The 19,428-nt window shown below is 48.1% G+C and overlaps 1 protein-coding gene across 1 annotated transcript in view; it reads left to right on the forward strand.

Annotated features, from left to right (window-relative positions):
- The window catches only part of LOC141083661 (START domain-containing protein 10-like), a 119,189-nt gene extending 100,117 nt beyond the window's left edge, over window positions 1-19,072 (forward strand). Inside the window, exons 2-6 of the mRNA XM_073568035.1 lie at window positions 11,863-12,010; window positions 12,349-12,452; window positions 16,417-16,534; window positions 17,304-17,356; window positions 18,752-19,072. Coding sequence (XP_073424136.1) covers window positions 11,863-12,010; window positions 12,349-12,452; window positions 16,417-16,534; window positions 17,304-17,356; window positions 18,752-18,979 — 651 coding nt within the window. The 3' untranslated portion in view covers window positions 18,980-19,072. The remainder of the gene's footprint in view (window positions 1-11,862; window positions 12,011-12,348; window positions 12,453-16,416; window positions 16,535-17,303; window positions 17,357-18,751) is intronic.
- The last annotated feature ends 356 nt before the right edge of the window (window positions 19,073-19,428 follow it).

The raw sequence follows: 19,428 nt of genomic DNA on the forward strand, positions 1-19,428 counted from the left end.
ATCCCTTACGCCAGCTGCTGGTCCTTTACTTGCTCCTGACACTGTAATAATATGCACGCAGTGTCAACTGCTTCTTTATTGCGCATGCAATTAAGAATTATGTCCTGACGCTGGTTAGTGCCAGCGTCAGGACATACTATGTGGACTGAGCCAGTGTGCTCTGTGCTCTAGTCCCACAGACAGTAGGGGCACCACCAGCCCATCCTGTGATGCATATGACCCCAGCCTCTTCTGTGATGTATATGCCCCCAGCCCCTCCTGTGATATATATTCTCCGCATCTCCTATGCGATGTATATACAGTAGTCTGTGTCTCCTATGTGATGTATATACAGCAGTCTGTGTCCCCTGTGTGATGTAAACTGCAGACCCCCCTACTGCTTGAGTTTTATAAATGTTATATGAGCAGTGATGAATTTCCCACTGTGAGGAACTTACTGCTGTGAGTTGTTTTCAAAATTCATCGCAAAGAATTGATTGCACTCAAGACCAATGCAAACCTGGAAAAGCCATTGTGCATAGCTTTATCATCCATACCACCTAACATCAGTGTCACACCAAAGAGAAGAAGTTCCAGCTATTATATTAGGGGTGCGTTAATTAAATGTTTGACAAAATGTAGCCGGAAAAATTTCAAGTTGATAATTTTGTACAGCCCCCGAATTAGGTTATAAATATCGAAATGTCCACTGGCAGAGTTCCCCATCCCTAGACATACCTTATTAGCAATATCAGGCAAATATAAAAATTTCCATGGAGTTTCCATCTTTTCTTGGGTGTCTTCACCTTTTTCCACTTTTTAATACTAGATCCTTTTGCCAGTGACCTGAACATCAGAGTAATCCTAATGTAGAGAAGAACAAGAAGGGCTCTGACCAAACAGCTATTGAATTAATTACACACCGTATCCGGCCATTACAGTGGGCAGCGCTTGGCAGGAAATTCTCTCCAACTACTGTACCTTTGTGGGGACTTTCAATCCCTGAAAGCTCCAGAGATTTTATTTGGCCAAAATTACTTGTTTGGAAACGCTTGGATACTTGGATAGCTTTGCTCATTGTACTACATCCAGCAAATAATCTATTTAGAAGAAAAATGGAAATGCCAATAATGTCTATATTGAGGCCAAAAAAAGTTTTAAAATCTGTCAAGAAAATTGTTTCTTATTTTGTTTGGACAAAGTTATGTGTTCTTTTTATACAAAACTAACGAGACTAAATATAAAGCTATAATAAGTATTTAATATTCTGAAATTCTGCATTGGTGCTGTGTCTGTGTAGGGAAGGTGACCTGACGGACGGACTGACTGGTCAGATTTAAAAAGTGAAAACAGCTAGGAAAGTGTAGGTGACGTGCAGTACCTTGAACTGACATTAGAGGGCAGGGAGGAGTGTGAGCATAGGACTTGACATCAGCTTAGGGCTAAGAAACCGTTGGTCATGGGGGGCGGAGTTATAGGGAAGCGGGAAAGTCATAAATTTGACAGGAGGGTTCCAGAAAGTTCCAGTCCCCAGTGGGAGCTCAAGTGACGAGGAGACTGTGACAGTTGCTGCACTGTGAGGAAAACCCAACCAGGGGGACTGAGGAGAATGGAAGTCGGGGTGGTCCTGACATCAAGTAACGCAGTATAGACGAGGCTCCGGGTGTAGGACACCGTATTTGGAAAGACGTTTGACCAGTAAAATTACTGTTGGTGTACATGTAGGGTCGGTGGTGGGCCGAGCTGGGGGATGATAGGGGGTGGTCCCACTTCTTACCGCGCAGAGATGATAACAGAGACACGATGGAGGCAGATTCTGGGTGCAACAGGTCCAAGTTTATTCACGCTGGCCGTCCGACTGACGGCACACCTCGCGGCCCTCCGTTTCCAGAGCCGCTTCTCACACCGTACACTAGGGACGTGTCTGCACACACCGTCCCCTCCTTTACTGTCGACGCTCCTGACAGGTCCGTCACTGTGGCCGCCTTATTCCCGTAAACCAACAGCGCTTCTACTGCTCAGTCGTCGTGTTACATACGGTGTCCTTCACCCAGAGCCTCGTCTCTGCTGCGGTCCTTTCCTGTCAGGACCACCCCCCTGACGTTTCCTCTCCTCAGTCCCCTTGGTCGGATTCTCCTCAGGGCACACAGACTGGCGTAGTCCTCCTGTCACCTGAGCTCCCCCTGGGGACTGGAACCTTCTGGAACCCTCCCTCAGAATTTATAACTTCCCCGGTTCCTTGAAACTGTCACTAACTGTCACCACGCCCCCCATGACCAACGGTTTCTAAAGCCCTAAGCTGCTGTAAAGTCCTTTACTCACACTCCACCCTGCCATCTAATGGTCATCCCAAGGTACTGCACGTCCACTACACTTTTCTAGTTGTTTCCCCACTGTAATCACTGTCTCCTACCTACACTGTGCAAACCTATCTTTCTTCACTCTGACTAGTCCGTCCGTCCGTCAGGTCACCTTCCCTACACTCCCCCTTCCTTTGTCCATTGTCGTCCTCGACAATCGTCATCCCTGCCTTCGTCGTTCTGAATCTACACCTACATTCTGTTGTCGGACCAGAAGTTGAGCCAAACCCACTATCTGCGGGGGCCGAACCATACTGGGAGCACTATGCTCTGAGCAGCCTACTGCTACTCACCAGCGCGCACGCCACATGACAACGTCTTTCAAATTTGGCAAGGTACACCCGTATTCTCTCTACGGCGTGTATCTTTCCCCTACTCTCCCCTACTGTTACCTTTCACTATCCGGTACGCCATGATCGAGGCCACTCACCTACCAGATCATTGCCGGCGCCCGCTTTTCCTTCTTCAGGGGCGTCCGTGGCGTTGGGGACCTGACCTAGGACGGCTGTCTTTCTCACGTCTTCCAAATCATTTTCCTTCTTTCAATTACATGTCATGGTCGGCGTCCCGGTCTCCCAGACCTCAACTCTTAGATCCCTACCGGATCTCACACTTTCCTTTGGTCCCGCAGACCTTCCCTTAACCCGGACCTGTTGCATTTTACTTTGCATATTATACATCATACAACTTTATAATAGCACAAGTACCCCATTTTTTATAATTTTTTTTTTTTCATTTTCTCTTGCTTTTAAAACCAAAATATAACATAACATTGCATTTCCTCTTTCTTCCTCCCCCCCTTCCTTGGACCTGGACACTCCTCCACTTTTCCGTATCCCCGTTCTGTCAGGTAAACATATTTTCGTATATAAAGAACATAGAAAGAAGAAAGAAAGAGAGAGAGAAAATAGTTGCATCAGTTAAACAACAACAAAACTTTTTTCTAAATGCAACTGTCCTTATAATCTGCACAACGGTGCATCGAACTCCTGACAGTCTATACCACTCTCAATGGACAGAGGTGAGGGCTCCACGGGGATACTGAGGGTGTCCATTCAAGTCCTCTTCTTTTCCATGACGGCCTCTCCTTGAGTGTGGAGCAGGTTCCACACTTCCTGCTCCCGGGCCTTTTTCTTCCTGATCACCTCCGCTTCCCACACGGAGGGAACAGCACGGGCCCTGGAGTCCGGTGGGCGGGACTCCGCTGAAAAAGACCGCAAGACAGAAACGGCCGAAGATTTCTGCGGCCCAGCAGCCGCTGGGGTCAGGTGGCAAATGGGGAGAACCGGGTCCTCGGGGGCTGGAATCACAGGGCCCGCTAAATCGGTCGCAGCCGACTCCAGCAGCGGCATAACCGCGGCCTCAGGACAGGCCGCATCCACTACTTCCAACGGAGTCGGAGTAACGGCCGATTTCAACAATGCAGCTGCTATTAGCAGGGAAAGCGCAGCAGCATCTTCTTTGGGTGAGCTCTGCACTGGTGACTCCGGGCGGGGTAGTTCGGGGACATGAGCGGGGACCTCGCTCAGCTCTACATACACCACGGGGCCCGTGGTAACTAGGCCTTCCGGTGCGCAGGGGGCCGCGTGCTGCAGCAGAATGGTGGGGGCCGCTTGCGGAGGCACTGGTAGGGCCGGGGGTACTCTCACCTTCCCTGGCGCTGCGGCCTCCGTTCCATCATCACGCAGTTTCCCCCGCAGCCTCCGTTCCTTGCTCCACTGTCCTGCGGGCCTTCCCTCCGGACTCGGGGGCTCCGCTGAGAAGTCCTCTGCTGGTATTGGTGGCAGCCGTTCTCGCTGACTCCCCTCAGGCTCCGCTCCCCGGCTCAGCATCCCGCTGCCTGCCCATAAATCTGAAGATGACTTCTGGTGCAGCTCCATCTCTCGCCGCCATTGCCACTCTAGGCGGCCGATGCCCCGACACCCGCAGCATCTCATACCGTCCGTTGGGCAGCACTTGAATGGCGTCAGACAGCCGCAGCCAAGTTTTTCTTCTGTGCCACTCCTCCTGCTGGGTGGGGCGTTGGCAGACCTTTCCATCCATCTGCCAGGGTCCAATATATGGAAACGTCGGTCTCCGGGCATATACTGCTTCCTTTTGGGGTACGTTGGAGGGGGTCCCAGTCCATTCTGAACAACTGCAAACACCCGGACCTCTCCTCTGCGCTGAAGTAATACCGCCATCTTGGGCAGAATCAGCTACTGCCTTGGATCCTCTGCAAGCAACACAGATCCGACACAGCGTCCCAATTTGTAATCCACAGGTCAGTAATTTTTAGTCCACAGGTGTTTATAATCCGAAATAGAGCAGTCTAAGTTTTCCTCAGTCCTTCAGTTGCAGGCCTGCCGCAGAAGATAGCGTATTAGCGGCGGCGATCCTGCCGACTACGCCAAATGTAGGGTCGGTGGTGGGCCGAGCTGGGGGATGATAGGGGGTGGTCCCACTTCTTACCGCGCAGAGATGATAACAGAGACACGATGGAGGCAGATTCTGGGTGCAACAGGTCCAAGTTTATTCACGCTGGCCGTCCGACTGACGGCACACCTCGCGGCCCTCCGTTTCCAGAGCCGCTTCTCACACCGTACACTAGGGACGTGTCTGCACACACCGTCCCCTCCTTTACTGTCGACGCTCCTGACAGGTCCGTCACTGTGGCCGCCTTAGGCCCGTAAACCAACAGCGCTTCTACTGCTCAGTCGTCGTGTTACATACGGTGTCCTTCACCCAGAGCCTCGTCTCTGCTGCGGTCCTTTCCTGTCAGGACCACCCCCCTGACGTTTCCTCTCCTCAGTCCCCTTGGTCGGATTCTCCTCAGGGCACACAGACTGGCGTAGTCCTCCTGTCACCTGAGCTCCCCCTGGGGACTGGAACCTTCTGGAACCCTCCCTCAGAATTTATAACTTCCCCGGTTCCTTGAAACTGTCACTAACTGTCACCACGCCCCCCATGACCAACGGTTTCTAAAGCCCTAAGCTGCTGTAAAGTCCTTTACTCACACTCCACCCTGCCATCTAATGGTCATCCCAAGGTACTGCACGTCCACTACACTTTTCTAGTTGTTTCCCCACTGTAATCACTGTCTCCTACCTACACTGTGCAAACCTATCTTTCTTCACTCTGACTAGTCCGTCCGTCCGTCAGGTCACCTTCCCTACATACAGGCCTACAGTGACGGAGCTGTCAGAAGCGTCGCAGAGTGTAAAAGGGGAATGTACGTACATATACGTTCCCGGAGAAAGTATGGTGTCGCAGTGTGTTCTGTAACCGGAGTGCTGTGAAGAGAAGTGCGGTGTACTGTGAGGCCGTCTGGCGGACGGCGAGAGAGAGAATAAACTTGGACCAGTTGCACCTGAAACTTGCCTCCAGCTTGTGTCTGTATGTCTCTGCGTGGTATACAGAGGGACCACCCCCCAGCCCGGCCCACCGACCCTACACCTGTATGGAAACCACCAGTAATGCTACAGTAGTTACTGCTTTATCCAGCCATCTGCATATACCAAATAGGCTGAATAGGCCAGCAGCAGAATAATTTTGGCAGTAATGTACTAGTTTTTTGTATCTAGAGTTCACTTTGTATTAAAGGGTTGATCCGGCACCTAAAATGTATTTTCTAAATCTTTAAACCGTTACGACTTGTAAAATTAGCTTTATTATAAAAAAAACCTCTACATTTCTCCCCATCTAGCTAATCCCTAAATGTGTTTTTTTTTTTAACTATACTTCACGTGACGTTTCGTTAAAGAGGAGTCTCAAATGGAACATCGCAGGAGGCTGGGCTGCACGCGCTGCCCGCATTGTCCATTTTTCCCTCCTGGTACAAGATGTCACAGAGGGCAGCGCTGCAATTACTCACTAGTTTCTTGCATCGCCACTAGGGATGGGCGAATCTACTCGTTAGGACTCGTTACTCTGCGAGTAGTAGGGGACTCGCAGGAGTCGGTACTCTGCGAGTTTCCAAGCGATTACTCGCACAGTAACGAGTCCAATACAAATCAATGGCAATCCTAGTTTTTTCAGAGTTTAATACAAGCACTCCTAGTTTCTTAGCGATTTTGTGTCCCCCTGCTGACACAAAATCGCTAAAAAACTAGAATTGCTTGTATTAAACTCTGAAAAAAAAAAAAATAGGAGTCTTAGCGATTTTGTGTCCCCCTGAAACTAGAATTGCTTGTATTAAACTCTGAAAAAAAAAAAAAACAGGAGTCTTAGGTCTCTCTCTCTCTCCCCAGCACAGGAATCGCTGCAATACTCGCATCCCCATTCATTAACATTGGACTCGCTAGACTTGCAACGAATAGCGAGTTTCCGACTCGGACTCGTTACAGTCTAGCGATTCTGAGTATTTCAGGATTCGCCCATCCCTAATCGCCACCCCCTCTGAAACATCCTGGACCCAGGGTGATGGATGCTGTGGGAGAGGCGAGTGCAGCGCCTGCACTCTTCTTCGGTCACCGCCGCAATCATAGCTTCTGTGAAAGAAAGCGTCGTCAGGGTTCCTGACGCCTGTGCACTGCAGTACTTTGCTTTGCCCTCAACAGGGCAGATAAGTACGCCTGCGCAAGAGCGCCATGCCGGGGAGCCATGAAGCAAGCAGGAGGTTGGTGATCATAAGAAGATGGGAGACGCCGGAAACGGACGTGAGACACCCATCAGACCGGACCACCCCCCCCAGGGTGAGTGTAATAAAACGCATTTTTCTTATCTTGCAGGTCAGACGGGGGGCTTATCTACGCCATTATAGTATGCTGCAGATAAGCCCTGAAAGGCAGCGGCCGCATCTTATATTGGCCAAACCTGGTGACAGGTTCGCTTTAATTTTTTTTTTTTTTTTTTTTACTCATTAGGTGCCAAATACTTTACTAATATCTTCTCAACAAGGAAGCATCATTTAAAAGCATACAATAAAAATCTATTCCACTCTTCAGCCACTATTACATTGTGTGTCAAGTTCAACATGAAAAATTTGGTCGAAGTGTAGGGAAGGTGACCTGACGGACGGACTAGTCAGAGTGAAGAAGGAAAGGTTTGTACCTGTGGATTACAATTGGCTTACCTGTGGATTACAAATTGGGAGCGCTGTGGTGACTCCGTGGTGCTGACAGAAGATCCGGGGCGGTATCAGGAGTTGCGCAAGATGGCGGCATTACTACAGCGCAGGGGAGAGGTCCGGGTGTTTGCAGTCGTGTTGAATGGACTGGGACCCCCCCAACGTACCCCCGTGGACAGCAGTATGTGCCTTTCCACCCATCTGCCAGGGTCCAGTACATGGGCCGACGCTCCCATGTACTGGACCCTGGCAGATGGATGGAAAGGCCTGCCGACGCCCCACCCAGCAGGAGGAGTGGCACAGAAGAAAAGCTTGGCTGTAGCTGTCTGGCGCCATTCGATTGCTGCCCAACGGATGGTATGAGACCCTGCGGGTGTCGGGGCATCGGCCGCCTGGAGTGGCAATGGAGGCGGGAAATGGAGCTGTGCCAGAAGTCGCCCTCAGAGCCACGGGTGAGCAGCGGAATACTGAGCTGGGGAGCGGAGCCTGAGCGGAGTCATCGAGAGCGGCCGCCACCAATACCAGCAGAGGACTTCGCAGCGGAGTCCCCGAGTCCGGAGGGAAGGCCCGCCGGACAGTGGAGCAAGGAACGGAGGCTGCGGGGGCCACCGCATGATGATGGGACGGAGGCTGCAGCGCCGGGGAAGGTGAGAGTACCCCCGGCCCTATCAGTGCCTCCGCAGGCGGCCCCCACCATTCTGCTGCAGCACGCGGCCCCCTGCGCACCGGAAGGCCTAGTTACCACGGGCCCCGTGGTGTATGTGGAACTGAGCGAGGCCCCCGCTCAAGTCCCTGAGCTACCCTGCCCTGAGCTACCAGTGCGGCGTCCATCCGAAGAAGACGCTGCTGCGCTCCCCTTGTCAAGAGCTGCCATGTTGGAACCGGCCGTTACTCCGGCTTCGTTAGAAGCCTTTTACAGCGAAGTCCCGCCCACCGGACTCTGGGACTGGCACTGCACCCTCCGTTTGGGTCGCGGAGGTGATCAAACAAAAGAAAGTTCGGGAGCAGGAGGTATGGAGCCTGCTCCACTCAAAGGGGGAGGCTGGCATGGCGGTGGAAAGATCCCGGGGACGGCTGGTATACACCAACATTGATAGAGGATACGTTTTTTTCCGGGATGAGACTGGACAAAAGGTTTATATTAATGTGGCATCTATTCGTCACGGCCGGGCTCTACATGAGGGGGACTGGGTGTCGTACTACAAGGAGTACTGCCCCCGTGGCTACTACGCGGTAGCTGTGGTTGCTGAGCCAGCGGACCGTGAACCCCCGTAGTAAGAACTCCTAGGACACTCCCTATACCCCGGGCGCTCCACGGCTGTGGGGCCCCTCGTTGCCAGCCGTCCGGGAGTGGTTTGAACTCTCGAAATTTCGTTGCACCGTTGTGCCAAAGCATAAGGACAGTTGATGTATATGTTAATGAAAATTTGATATAAGAAGTTAAAGTTGTTGGTTGTATAAAGCCTGGATGAGCGGGGTGTCAAGAAGCGAGGGAGTGCATATGTCCAAGGAAGGGGGGAGGACAAAAGGGGGATCTGCAATGTTATGTTGTATTATGTTGGTTTTAAAATGAGCAAAAGAAAATGAAAAAAAAAAATTATGAAAATGGGTACTTGTGCTATTATAAAGTTGTTTAATGTATAATATGCCAAAGTAAAATGCAACAGGTCCGGGTAAGGGAAGGTCTGCGGGACCAAAGGAAAGTGTGAGATCCGGTAGGGATCTAAGAGTTGAGGAGGTCTGGGAGACCGGGATGCCGACCATGACATGTTATTGAAAGAAAGGAAAATGAGTTGGAAGACGTGAGGAAGACAGCCGTCCTAGGTCAGGTCCCCAACACCACAGACACCCCTGAAGGAGGAAGGCGGGCTCTGGTAATGATCTGGAAGGTAAGAGACCTCTATCATGGCGTACCGAATAGTGGAAGGTGACAGTAGGGGAGAGTAGGGGAAGGTACACGCCATAGAGAGAATATGGGTGTACCTAGCCCAATTTGAAAGACATTGTCTTGTGGCGTGCGCGCTGGTGAGTAGCAGTAGGCTGCTCAGAGCATAGTGCTCCCAGTATGTTTCGGCCCCCGCAGATAGTGGGTTTGGCTCAACAGCTGGTCCGACAACAGAATGTAGGTGTAGCTTCAGAACGACGAAGGCAGGGATGACGATTGTCGAGGACGACAATGGACAAAGGAAGGGGGAGTGTAGGGAAGGTGACCTGACGGACGGACTAGTCAGAGTGAAGAAGGAAAGGTTTGCACAGTGTAGGTAGGTGTCAGTTATTACTGTGGGGAAACAGCTAGGAAAGTGTAGTGGACGTGCAGTACCTTGGGTTGACCATTAGATGGCAGGGAGGAGTGTGAGCAAAGGACTTGACAACAGCTTAGGGCTTTAGAAACCGTTGGTCATGGGGGGCGGGGTTACAGTGACAGGGGACCGGGAGAGCTATAAATACTGTGGGAGGGTTCCAGAAGGTTCCAGTCCCCAGGGGGAGCTCAAGTGACAGGAGGACTGCGACAGTCTGTGCACTCTGAGGAAAACCAAACCAGGGGGACTGAGGAGAGAGAACGTCAGGGGGGTGGTCCTGACAGGAATGAACCGCAGTAGAGACGAGGCTCTGGGTGAAGGACACCGTATGTGTAACGATGAAACTCGCCAGTAAAGTGCTGATGGTGTACGGGCCTAAGGCGGCCACAGTGACTGAGCTGACAGGATTGTCACAGCGTGAAAAGGGGCGGTACGTATAAATACGTCCCTAGTGTAATGTACGGTGTATGAAGCGGCCCTGGACACGGAGGGCTGTGAGAGAGAGATATTGCGGTGTGTTGCGAGGGCCGTCAGTCGGACGGTGAACAATAAACTTGGACCTGTTGCACCCAGAATCTGCCTCCATTGTGTCTCTGTTTTTATCTCTGCGCGGTAAGAAGAGGGACCACCCCCCCAGCTCGCCCCACCCACCTCTACAGAAGGTCCAAGCATTAATCCTTTGGATCTTCAGGAAGAATTTTAATATTTTTACCTGTATGTTTTGTTAAATCCAGGTATTAAGCACAGTTGTGGCTTTTTTTTTCTTCACTTAGGCCCCCTTTACATTTAGCGATTCACCAGCGATCCCGACCACGATACGACCCGGTCAGGATCGCTGGTGCATCACTAAATGGTCGCTAGTGTGCTGCCAAATAGGCAGATCTCACTAGTGATGTAGCGACGCAGCAGCGGTCATTACTTGCCTTTCAGATGCGGCGATGAAGACATCTCCACCTGCCTGCGTCCACGCGTCACTCGCCGGCGCCAGCAGGAAGCCGCCTACGAGAAATCGACCTGGACGATCTCACGCGATCAGCGATAACCAGCGGGGGAGGCAGTCGGAGGTAAGTATCACACATAGCGATATCTCTGCTGCGTCACCAAATCGGTGATGCTTTAACGATACTGCTAGCAATATCGCTATGTGTAAAGCCCCCTATAGTAATGCATTCTAGATTCCTTTTTCTATGAATATCTTCCATATTGCAGCATTTCCCAACCCAAAACTTAGTTAGCAACCTTAGAAAAACTGTCATCTCTTCTCCCAGCACTCCACAGGCACCTGAGCCATATCCTCAGCCGCTCACCCACTGAGATTAAACTGCTGCATTAATAAGAGTGGGAAATAATCAAAACAAAGTGGACGCCAGTAAAATAAAGGGCAGCTCTCTAATTACTCAACATCAGAGCCGAGGGCTCATTAAATATTCACGTGACCCTAATGACGGATGCTGACATTCCATTCATTGCAAAAGCAGTCACTTCCTGCCCCGAGGGACACAGAGACACAGCGGAGGAGGTCTTCATGAAATATGTACACCATCTCTGAAGATTTGATATCATGGACCAGTTTGGGTTACTAGGTAATGGTTTCCGGTTACCTCGGCGCTCAACTCTCCCTGTGATGTCTACTTCATGAAATGCAGCTTCAAAGCAGGCAGTGACCAGAGTATGACCCAATGAGTTACTCTGGGGTCTGATGGTCCGACTGTTCTTATTGTTTCATAGTTATACGTTGGTTTAGATTGAAAATCTGGCACCATTTACAAGGTTTAAGGTCTCTGAGGTTAAAAATTGGTTATTAATTGTTTTAGGCAAACTTCTTCTCCTCGGGCAACCATAAAAAAACCTTTACAAAGTCATGGAGCACATTTTGCCTAGAAGTGGGTTTCGTATGTCATCCGATTTCTGTAAAGTTTCTGGTAAAAAGAACATGAGAAAGCTAGAAGCAAAATTTATAGGGGGTGCAGAGGTAGCACTCACACCTGATGGGGCCGAAAGCCCATGGTAGGTCAGTGTCTTGTTAAAATAGTTTAGCATTTTCCCGGCAGCTTAAAATGACGACCCTAAAGGGGCATCCAAAAATTTCAATTGCAGATATGGATTTTTACCTCTAAAATTGTTAGATGATGTTTTACACAATTAAACAATGTTCTTGTCGTCTGTGCCTTTACAGATGCGTATTAGTTGCAAAGATGTCTCCGCAGAAGTTCTCTATGATGTGCTACATGACACCAGCTACCGCAAGAAGTGGGATACAAACATGATCGATACCTACGACATTGGAAGACTCACGGTCAACGCTGATGTGGGGTACTACTCATGTAAGAGTTTATTTCGAACCTATATAGGGTACTATTCAACTTTCTTTTCCAATATTTATGGGCTAATACGAAGTTGAACCACCTTTTTCCGAGTTTTTATTCTTGTAGGAAAACTTTCCAGAAGATGTTGGAAATTATGTGTAAAAAATTGTATTTAAATGACCATTTGTGGAGTCACAGCTCTTAAACGAGTGGGCCTGGCTAGCAATCAGTGTTCCAAGTCTTCACAAAAGGTTTTCTCACATGTTTGCCTTCCGTTATTGCAGCTTTTGTAGTCTGAGTTTTTTTTCATTACGCCATGTTGCTCTGTTCTATCATCTTATTTTCCTTTATTACAGGGAAGTGTCCAAGTCCACTTAAGAACAGAGATTTTGTGACACTAAGGTCCTGGTTGCCACTCGGCAATGATTACATGATAATCAATTACTCCGTGAAGCACCCGGTAAGACCTCAATATGGTTTTGTACAGTTTTATTAATCCTTGATATTCAAACTTGTAGAAACTCATCACATTTATGTAATGAGATCAGTCCAGAGGTCGATGCATGCCAAGGAGGACGTGTCACCTTGCTCCATATAGAAACTTTTTTTTTTCTCTAGCATCGTTTCGTCACAGTTCTGAAATAACTTGAGAATTTTCAAGAAGCCAAGATTAGATTAAACGCTTGAGTAAAAGTTTCATGCACCCAAATTCCTACTTGACTGGTAGCCTACTTTTAATTTTTCAAAAAGCCAAAAGCACTTGGATGACATCAGAGTGCAGTCCAATGTTCTGCCCGCACCCATAGACTTGCATGGGTGTGCGTTGTCCGATATACACTGCCACTTGCAGCAATTTTTTTTTCTAATGCCGACTTGGCACTAACTGATAGTATAGCATTGGAGCGAGTGCTATTCTATGAAGCATCGGATAGCACTTGTCCGAGTTATACGCTGGCCGGTGAACCCTAAATCAAATGTAAGTTGCACAGGGCGGTAGTCATGGGCGAGAGGCTGTTGTTCTCCCACACCCGGGCACCCCATGAATAATTAATGTCCCATCTCCCTTGTGCATTGTGTGATTTGTAGTACGCTCACTGTTTGGCTGGAAGCTGCCGCTGACTCTGCATTCCCGGATCCTGGATCAGCCGCACATTGAACAGGAGATAATTGATCCTTTTTAAACAAACAAACTTTACTGAACAGTCCAACTTCCATCTTGGTTAGAGCACAATACGATGTTACAGTCACGTCTTTTTCAGCCTGAGTTATCCTTTTCTCATCTGGCAAGCCTGGCCCCTGAGATACTCTGTCCGGCCTTGCAGCTTTCATGAGTTCCGATCCGCCTTTGTAGTACAGTTCACTATCTGACTTCCCCATCTGGAAGATGAATAAGGCATTCTTTACCTAATTCGGGCCATAGGCCCCAGACATTCAAGTAAGGTAGTGGCGGCAGTCCTCATGCTGCCCCAAAAGATCATGCTTTCCTGTGCTTTCTGCACTCCCTAGGCTTGAAATCCACAAGTTCAGTCTTCTCATCTAATCTTCTGTGAGGTGGCTAGGGTGGTAGTTGTGGCGAGGGGCTGCTGTTCTTCCACGCCCTGGCACACCACAAATAAAAGATAATGTCCTGTCAGTTGTGTGGTTTGTGCATAGTGTACAACACTCACGTTTGTAGTTGGAGTTTCCTTTGGTCCTGTGATCCCAGATCCGGATAACACCACAAATTCTACAACAGACTCTGTTCCCTTATTCAATAACTCAATTTACTTAACATCAGGTGATTAATTGCAGACACAGCACAGTACATGTCCACTTGTTCATCGTGAGCTTTCCTTCGCATTATGGCACCACTGACCCTGGAGACACTCTTTCAACCCCTACAGCTCCTGTTGTGAGCTCATTTTCTCGTTCATCTTTGATGTCCGATGAACTCCCTCTGCTGGTGAAAGGAGGTGGAGAAACTGATTTGGATGGGAGAAACCGGTCTCCTGAACAGGTGGATTGCGATTGGACATCCGGAATCTCTGAATGGCTATAAGGCAGTCGACACCGTGTAGGGTTGCTGGTGATTTCTCTGCTCTGAGCTCTGGCCTCCAGTTCAGTTCCTGTCTTCTAAAGATAAGTTTTGCTCTGTTATTGTTCCATGAGAATTTGTCTGATTTGCTTAGTTTTGTGTTCTGCCAGCCCCGGCTGGGGCTCTGCTGAATTTCCATTTTTGTCCCTGATCAGTTAAATCTCTTTTGCTCTGTCTTCAGAATATATCGGAGTGGTGATATAGGGATTTTGAAGTCTAGTGACTTCAGGGCCGTTTTTCCTATCAGACGTGTTGGGACATTTTTGGTAGGGTTTTTGCGGATTGCAGCCAGCATCTTTTCTGTCCTTTCCTATCTAGTTAGTTGGGCCCCATCGTTTGCTCTGCCTGTCTTTCTGTCTGTGTTTGTGTTTTCATCTGTTTTCACCGAAAATACATATTGGGGGCTGTCTATTGCTTTGGGGTCTGCTATGGGGCAGTTTAGATTCCCCCTTTCTTTCTTTAGGCTTATTTAGTTCTCCGGCTGTGAAGAGGCGTCTTGGACCACCGTAGGAATGCTCCATGGCTACTGTTAGTTGTTGTGAACAGGATCAGGGGTCTGCAATCCGCTAGCTACCAACCTCTCCGGTTTTCTGGAGTTAGCTTGCATTTTTGTTTTTTCCTCCTCCAGTGACTCATTCATAACAAGCTCCCGTGCATCCAGCCCACTTTTCTGACACAGTTTTCCTTCTGACTTCCCCTTATGGAAAGTAAATAAGGCATTCACTTTCCTGCCTGACTTGGGTCGTAGGCCCCAGATATCCTTGGAAGACCTGCTGAAGTTAGTAGCGACCGCCCGCTTTTTTTAGAGTCCCGTACTCTTCCTGTTCTATAAAGCCCCTTGGCTTAATCTGCTTTTCTTCTCATCACACTGTCTTTCCAACTAACTACCAGGAAGTGTCCTAGTCTTTTTACTGCTTCTACCCCTCCCAACTGGGAAATTCTCTAACCTGGGGCTTTTCTCATCTATACTTATCCCTTACATAACTGTATATCTACTTCTTAATCTACAGTGCCCTCCACTGTACTAAACCAAATCCTAGCCATAGCTCCTTACCGTATCTTTTAAATCTAAGTCCTAATTTCTTACCCTAACCTTATCACAATATCAAAACATTTGTGCCTGTGATATTCTATGCACTTAAAACAAATTTGTAAGACACAAAAGCGCTCCCATTTTAGTAGTGAGGTAAGAAGTTGATCCCGGACACTCTTACTCTCACATGGAAGGAATGAGCCACCTGTCACAAATTTTGCTTTGGGGCCCAGGAACCAACTAGGCTCCACAGGAAAGCTTAGTCCTTGCCGTCTCCTGCCTTCTCTCTGTTCTGGTTTACCAAATTCCACAAACTGCTTGTTCAATGACAAATTAAAAGCTAGAAAAATTAACTAATTTATTTTCTTTTTACCTGTCTCCATACGATGTGACAGTCAGTCAATGGTGATCTGGTTGGGAAAACTCACCCTATGAATACAGTAAATGTCTGAGCATTCCGTGCTGGGTACAAAATGGGAAAAAATTACTCTGGTCCTTTCCTTATGATGTACTGCAAATAAATAGGGTAACATATTCTGGTGACTGATCAGCATTAAAAAGAATCTATCAACAGATAATGTAGGGACAGAGACCCTGATTCCAGTGATATGTTATTAGCTGGGCTGTGTTTTGTGGTTTTAAATAGCATCAGTGTGAGGTTATCACTACAGGACTAAGTGTCTTGTGCCTCCTGGTCCAACCACTCCCCCAGCACTGATTGGCAACTTACTGTCAATAAACACTGTACACAGAGAGCTGCCAAACGGAGGTGTGGGCGGGGTTATACACAGCTCAGCAGTCTTGAGCTCTGCAGAGGAGAAAACTGTGATTATGTCATAACGGCTGCCCCAATAAACTAAGTGATGCATCACTGGAATCAGGGTCTCTGCTCCTACATCGTGCTGCTGTCATATTGCATCACAAAAACCATGCTGACAGATTCCCCTTAAAGATGATCTTTCACTTATTCTAAACATGTAATTTATTTTTATCTGGTGTAAATGATGCTGTTCTCCAAAATCTGATGGCTTTTATTTTATCCCTGCACCTCTGCGTTCCTGTGATATATCCCCTCAGTTACATATAAAAATCGAGTCTTATTATGCAAGAAGCCAAGGTGTTCACATTTTCCCTTTGTCTGTTATTTTTTATGGGACCCCGCCCAGTTGGCTAAACTGCTTAGATTATTGTATACAGGGAAGATGGGCCATATCTCAGGAATGAAAAGACGCAGGGACAAATGTAAACCAACGCCGGATTCGGGAGAACGGCGGCATTTATGTAGACGGTATCACAATGACTTGTGTCCCCTTACAGAAACATCCTCCAAGAAAAGACTTTGTCAGAGCCGTTTCCTTGCAGACTGGATATTTAATTAAAGCCAACGGTGACAATAGTTGTGTTCTTTACTACCTCACACAAGTCGACCCGAAAGGTAACGTGACGAGGCGTCCGTCGCATGGCTCCGTATTAGTTCTAAGAAAGAATCATACATCTTGTAAAATCCGTATTTTTGCATTGGTTCTCACTGACTTACTGGCTGAGCTGTTTGTGGCTGTTAAGTATTAGGGTGCAGTCATCGGCCATATAAATCAGAATAAGATTGGAACTCTGACTGGCCGGCGGCGCACCTTACCAAAGTGTGATAGCTTCAGGCATTTCTATGCAGCTGTCACGCTCAGGTGGGGAGAGCTGCCGGCCAGTCCGTGCTCTGCATTCTGATCTTCCTCTGTCTGACTGCCACCTAATACTTGGAGATAATTAAGACTTACATGAGGTGCCAGTCACGGGTCACCATGCAATTCTACAGCCAGTCAGTGATGCCAATACTATTAGTCATGCAGGCTATGCCAAACAAAATACAGACGCCCTCTATGATCCAACATCAAAAAGCTCAACTACAATCATAAACATTGGAGTATTAGTTGCGCTTTTGGCCACCAGGTAAACTTTAAGCAAAGCTCCCTCATCAAGTCTAAATTTTTAAAAGTTGGCAGATTGTAGAATGCAGTGAGCCTATTTGTCCATTGGGTGGTGCTGTTGATATGAAGGAGAGCACGTCCGCGTAGACTTTTGTCCAGCTAAAGTAAAGGAGTGTTTTACAGTCTACAACCTATAAAAATGGCGGACCTCATCCGGATTTTACAGTTCTGTGGTTAACGCATTTTTTTTTTTTTTTTTTTTTTTTTTTATAAATATTGAAGGATCGTTACCTAAGTGGGTGGTGAATAAAGTTTCTCAATTTGTGGCTCCAAAGGTAAGAACATTTCACAATTTTAAATATCTATTCTAGTTGGGGAAGAACGAGTATACTCGATAGGATTCGGTATTCGGCGAGTAATGCGGTACTCGAATCCTAGAGAGTAAATTTCACTACTCGCCTCGCAATATTCGGATCTCCCACCCGGCATGTGTCAGCCAATCACAGTAAAGCCGCCTCCTTCTTTGTTGTGGCATTACTGTGATTGGCTGGCCGCGCGGGAGTCTGTGCGGGCTCTGCCGGGCTGATCGGGAGTCTGTAAGGCACAGATCCCCAATCAGCCCGGCAGAGCCCGCGCAGACTCCCGATCAGCCCGGCAGAGCCCGCACAGACCCCCGATCAGCCCGGCAGAGCCCGCACAGACCCCCGATCAGCCCGGCAGAGCCCGCACACACACAGCCCCACAGACCCCCGCACACATTCTTCGCCCGCACACACAGTCTCCGCCCATTACTCGCATTTCCCATAGGCTTACATTGGACTCGCTACTCGTTACGAGTACCCGAGTATTAGGAGGTACTTGTAATGAGTACAGCGAGTCCGAGTATTTCACTACTCGCTCATCCCTAATTCTAGTGTTAAAGCAGTAACTGAGGCATAAAATGAATCCAAGGATGCAGTGATCAATAAGAGTAGTCGGTGAGGTAGAAATATGTACAAACTATAACCGCCCTGCAATATGCGTAGCCATCAGCCCTCCCAGCATTGTCCCATTCCGCTGATTGGTTGAGTCAATAGTGACACATCTACAGATTAAAATGACAGATTCCATTTAAAGAAAAATTCAATCAGCAGGGTTTTGCCAGGTAATCTGAGAGCAGTATAATATAGGGGCGGAGACCCTGATTCCAGTGATGTATCACATACTGGGCTTCTTGCTGTACTTTTGATCACTGTTTATCAGCAGCAGATTATCACTAGTGGACTAGTAAAGCTGGAGCCTTGTAGTCCAACCAAGACCCCATCACTAATTGGCAGCTTTCTGCCAATCAGTGGTGTGGGTGGGGTTATACAGAGCTCAACAGTTGGAGAATTGGTAGATCTGCAGCAGAGAAAGCAGGGATTTTATGAAAATTACGACAAGCAAAGCAGCAAGTGACACATTGATGGAATCAGGGGCTCTGCCCCTACATCATACTACTCTCAGATGGGGAAGCAAAAGATAAAAGGGAATTTGTCATCATGTTTTTGTTTTTAGGCAGCAAATTAACAATTACAAAAAGAAAGTTGTGTGTGAAGGTGTACAAAGCCGTCCATGCATTTACATGGTGTTTTCTTCCAGTACGATATTGGTTTCATATCAATGTGTAGGCTTGACCACAATTCTGCAATGAGGCAAGACATGGGAAGCGTAACATTTCTATGTTCGATATTATTCCCGATTCCGTACAGGCAATGAAAAAGATTTACAAGGCCGGCTTAAAGTATCCCGAATGGAAGAGAAAGCACGACCCTCATTTCAAGCCCTGGGTGTACCCGGAGCAGAACACACTACCTGCCGTGAATTTGGAAGATCTGGCAATACAGCGGGCGGATGAGCTGGAAAACATAGATGAAAGCGGAGTGTCCGAAGAGAGGACGCACATCAGTGACGATGAAGATGGCCTCGCCAAGGATTAATAGGCACTTTTAGTACTAATTGATCTAAACAATAGAATGGCTTTTCTAATTCTTGTGTTTAGCTACATAATATAGTCCAGTACTTGCAATTAACCCTTGATGACCTCCATTCCTGCTCACTTGTTACAATCTACTAATAGAAATCGTAATCCGTGACCTGGATTTGCTCAAAGCTCTTACACCAGAATTCTCAAAATTTTGGCGCAATGCAAGACTGCGCCAGAATTTTGTGACTTATGGCATTCTCCGCCATTTTCAATCCGCTCCGACAAAGTTGGCGGAGCTGGGATGGGACGGGGGCAAGGCAAGCGCCGCTCGTCAAATTCAAGACAAACGGCAACGTTCTTTTACGCCACAAGAATGGCGTAAGCTCTGTGGTGAGGAGCACACGGTGGCGCACCTCTCTTACTCCAGCACGCCTCCTGTGAAAATTGTTTGTCTTGATCATG

Source organism: Dendrobates tinctorius, unplaced genomic scaffold, assembly GCF_039654945.1.
Source record: "Dendrobates tinctorius isolate UK_male_01 unplaced genomic scaffold, ASM3965494v1 ptg000020l, whole genome shotgun sequence".
Taxonomy (NCBI): Eukaryota; Metazoa; Chordata; class Amphibia; order Anura; family Dendrobatidae; genus Dendrobates; species Dendrobates tinctorius.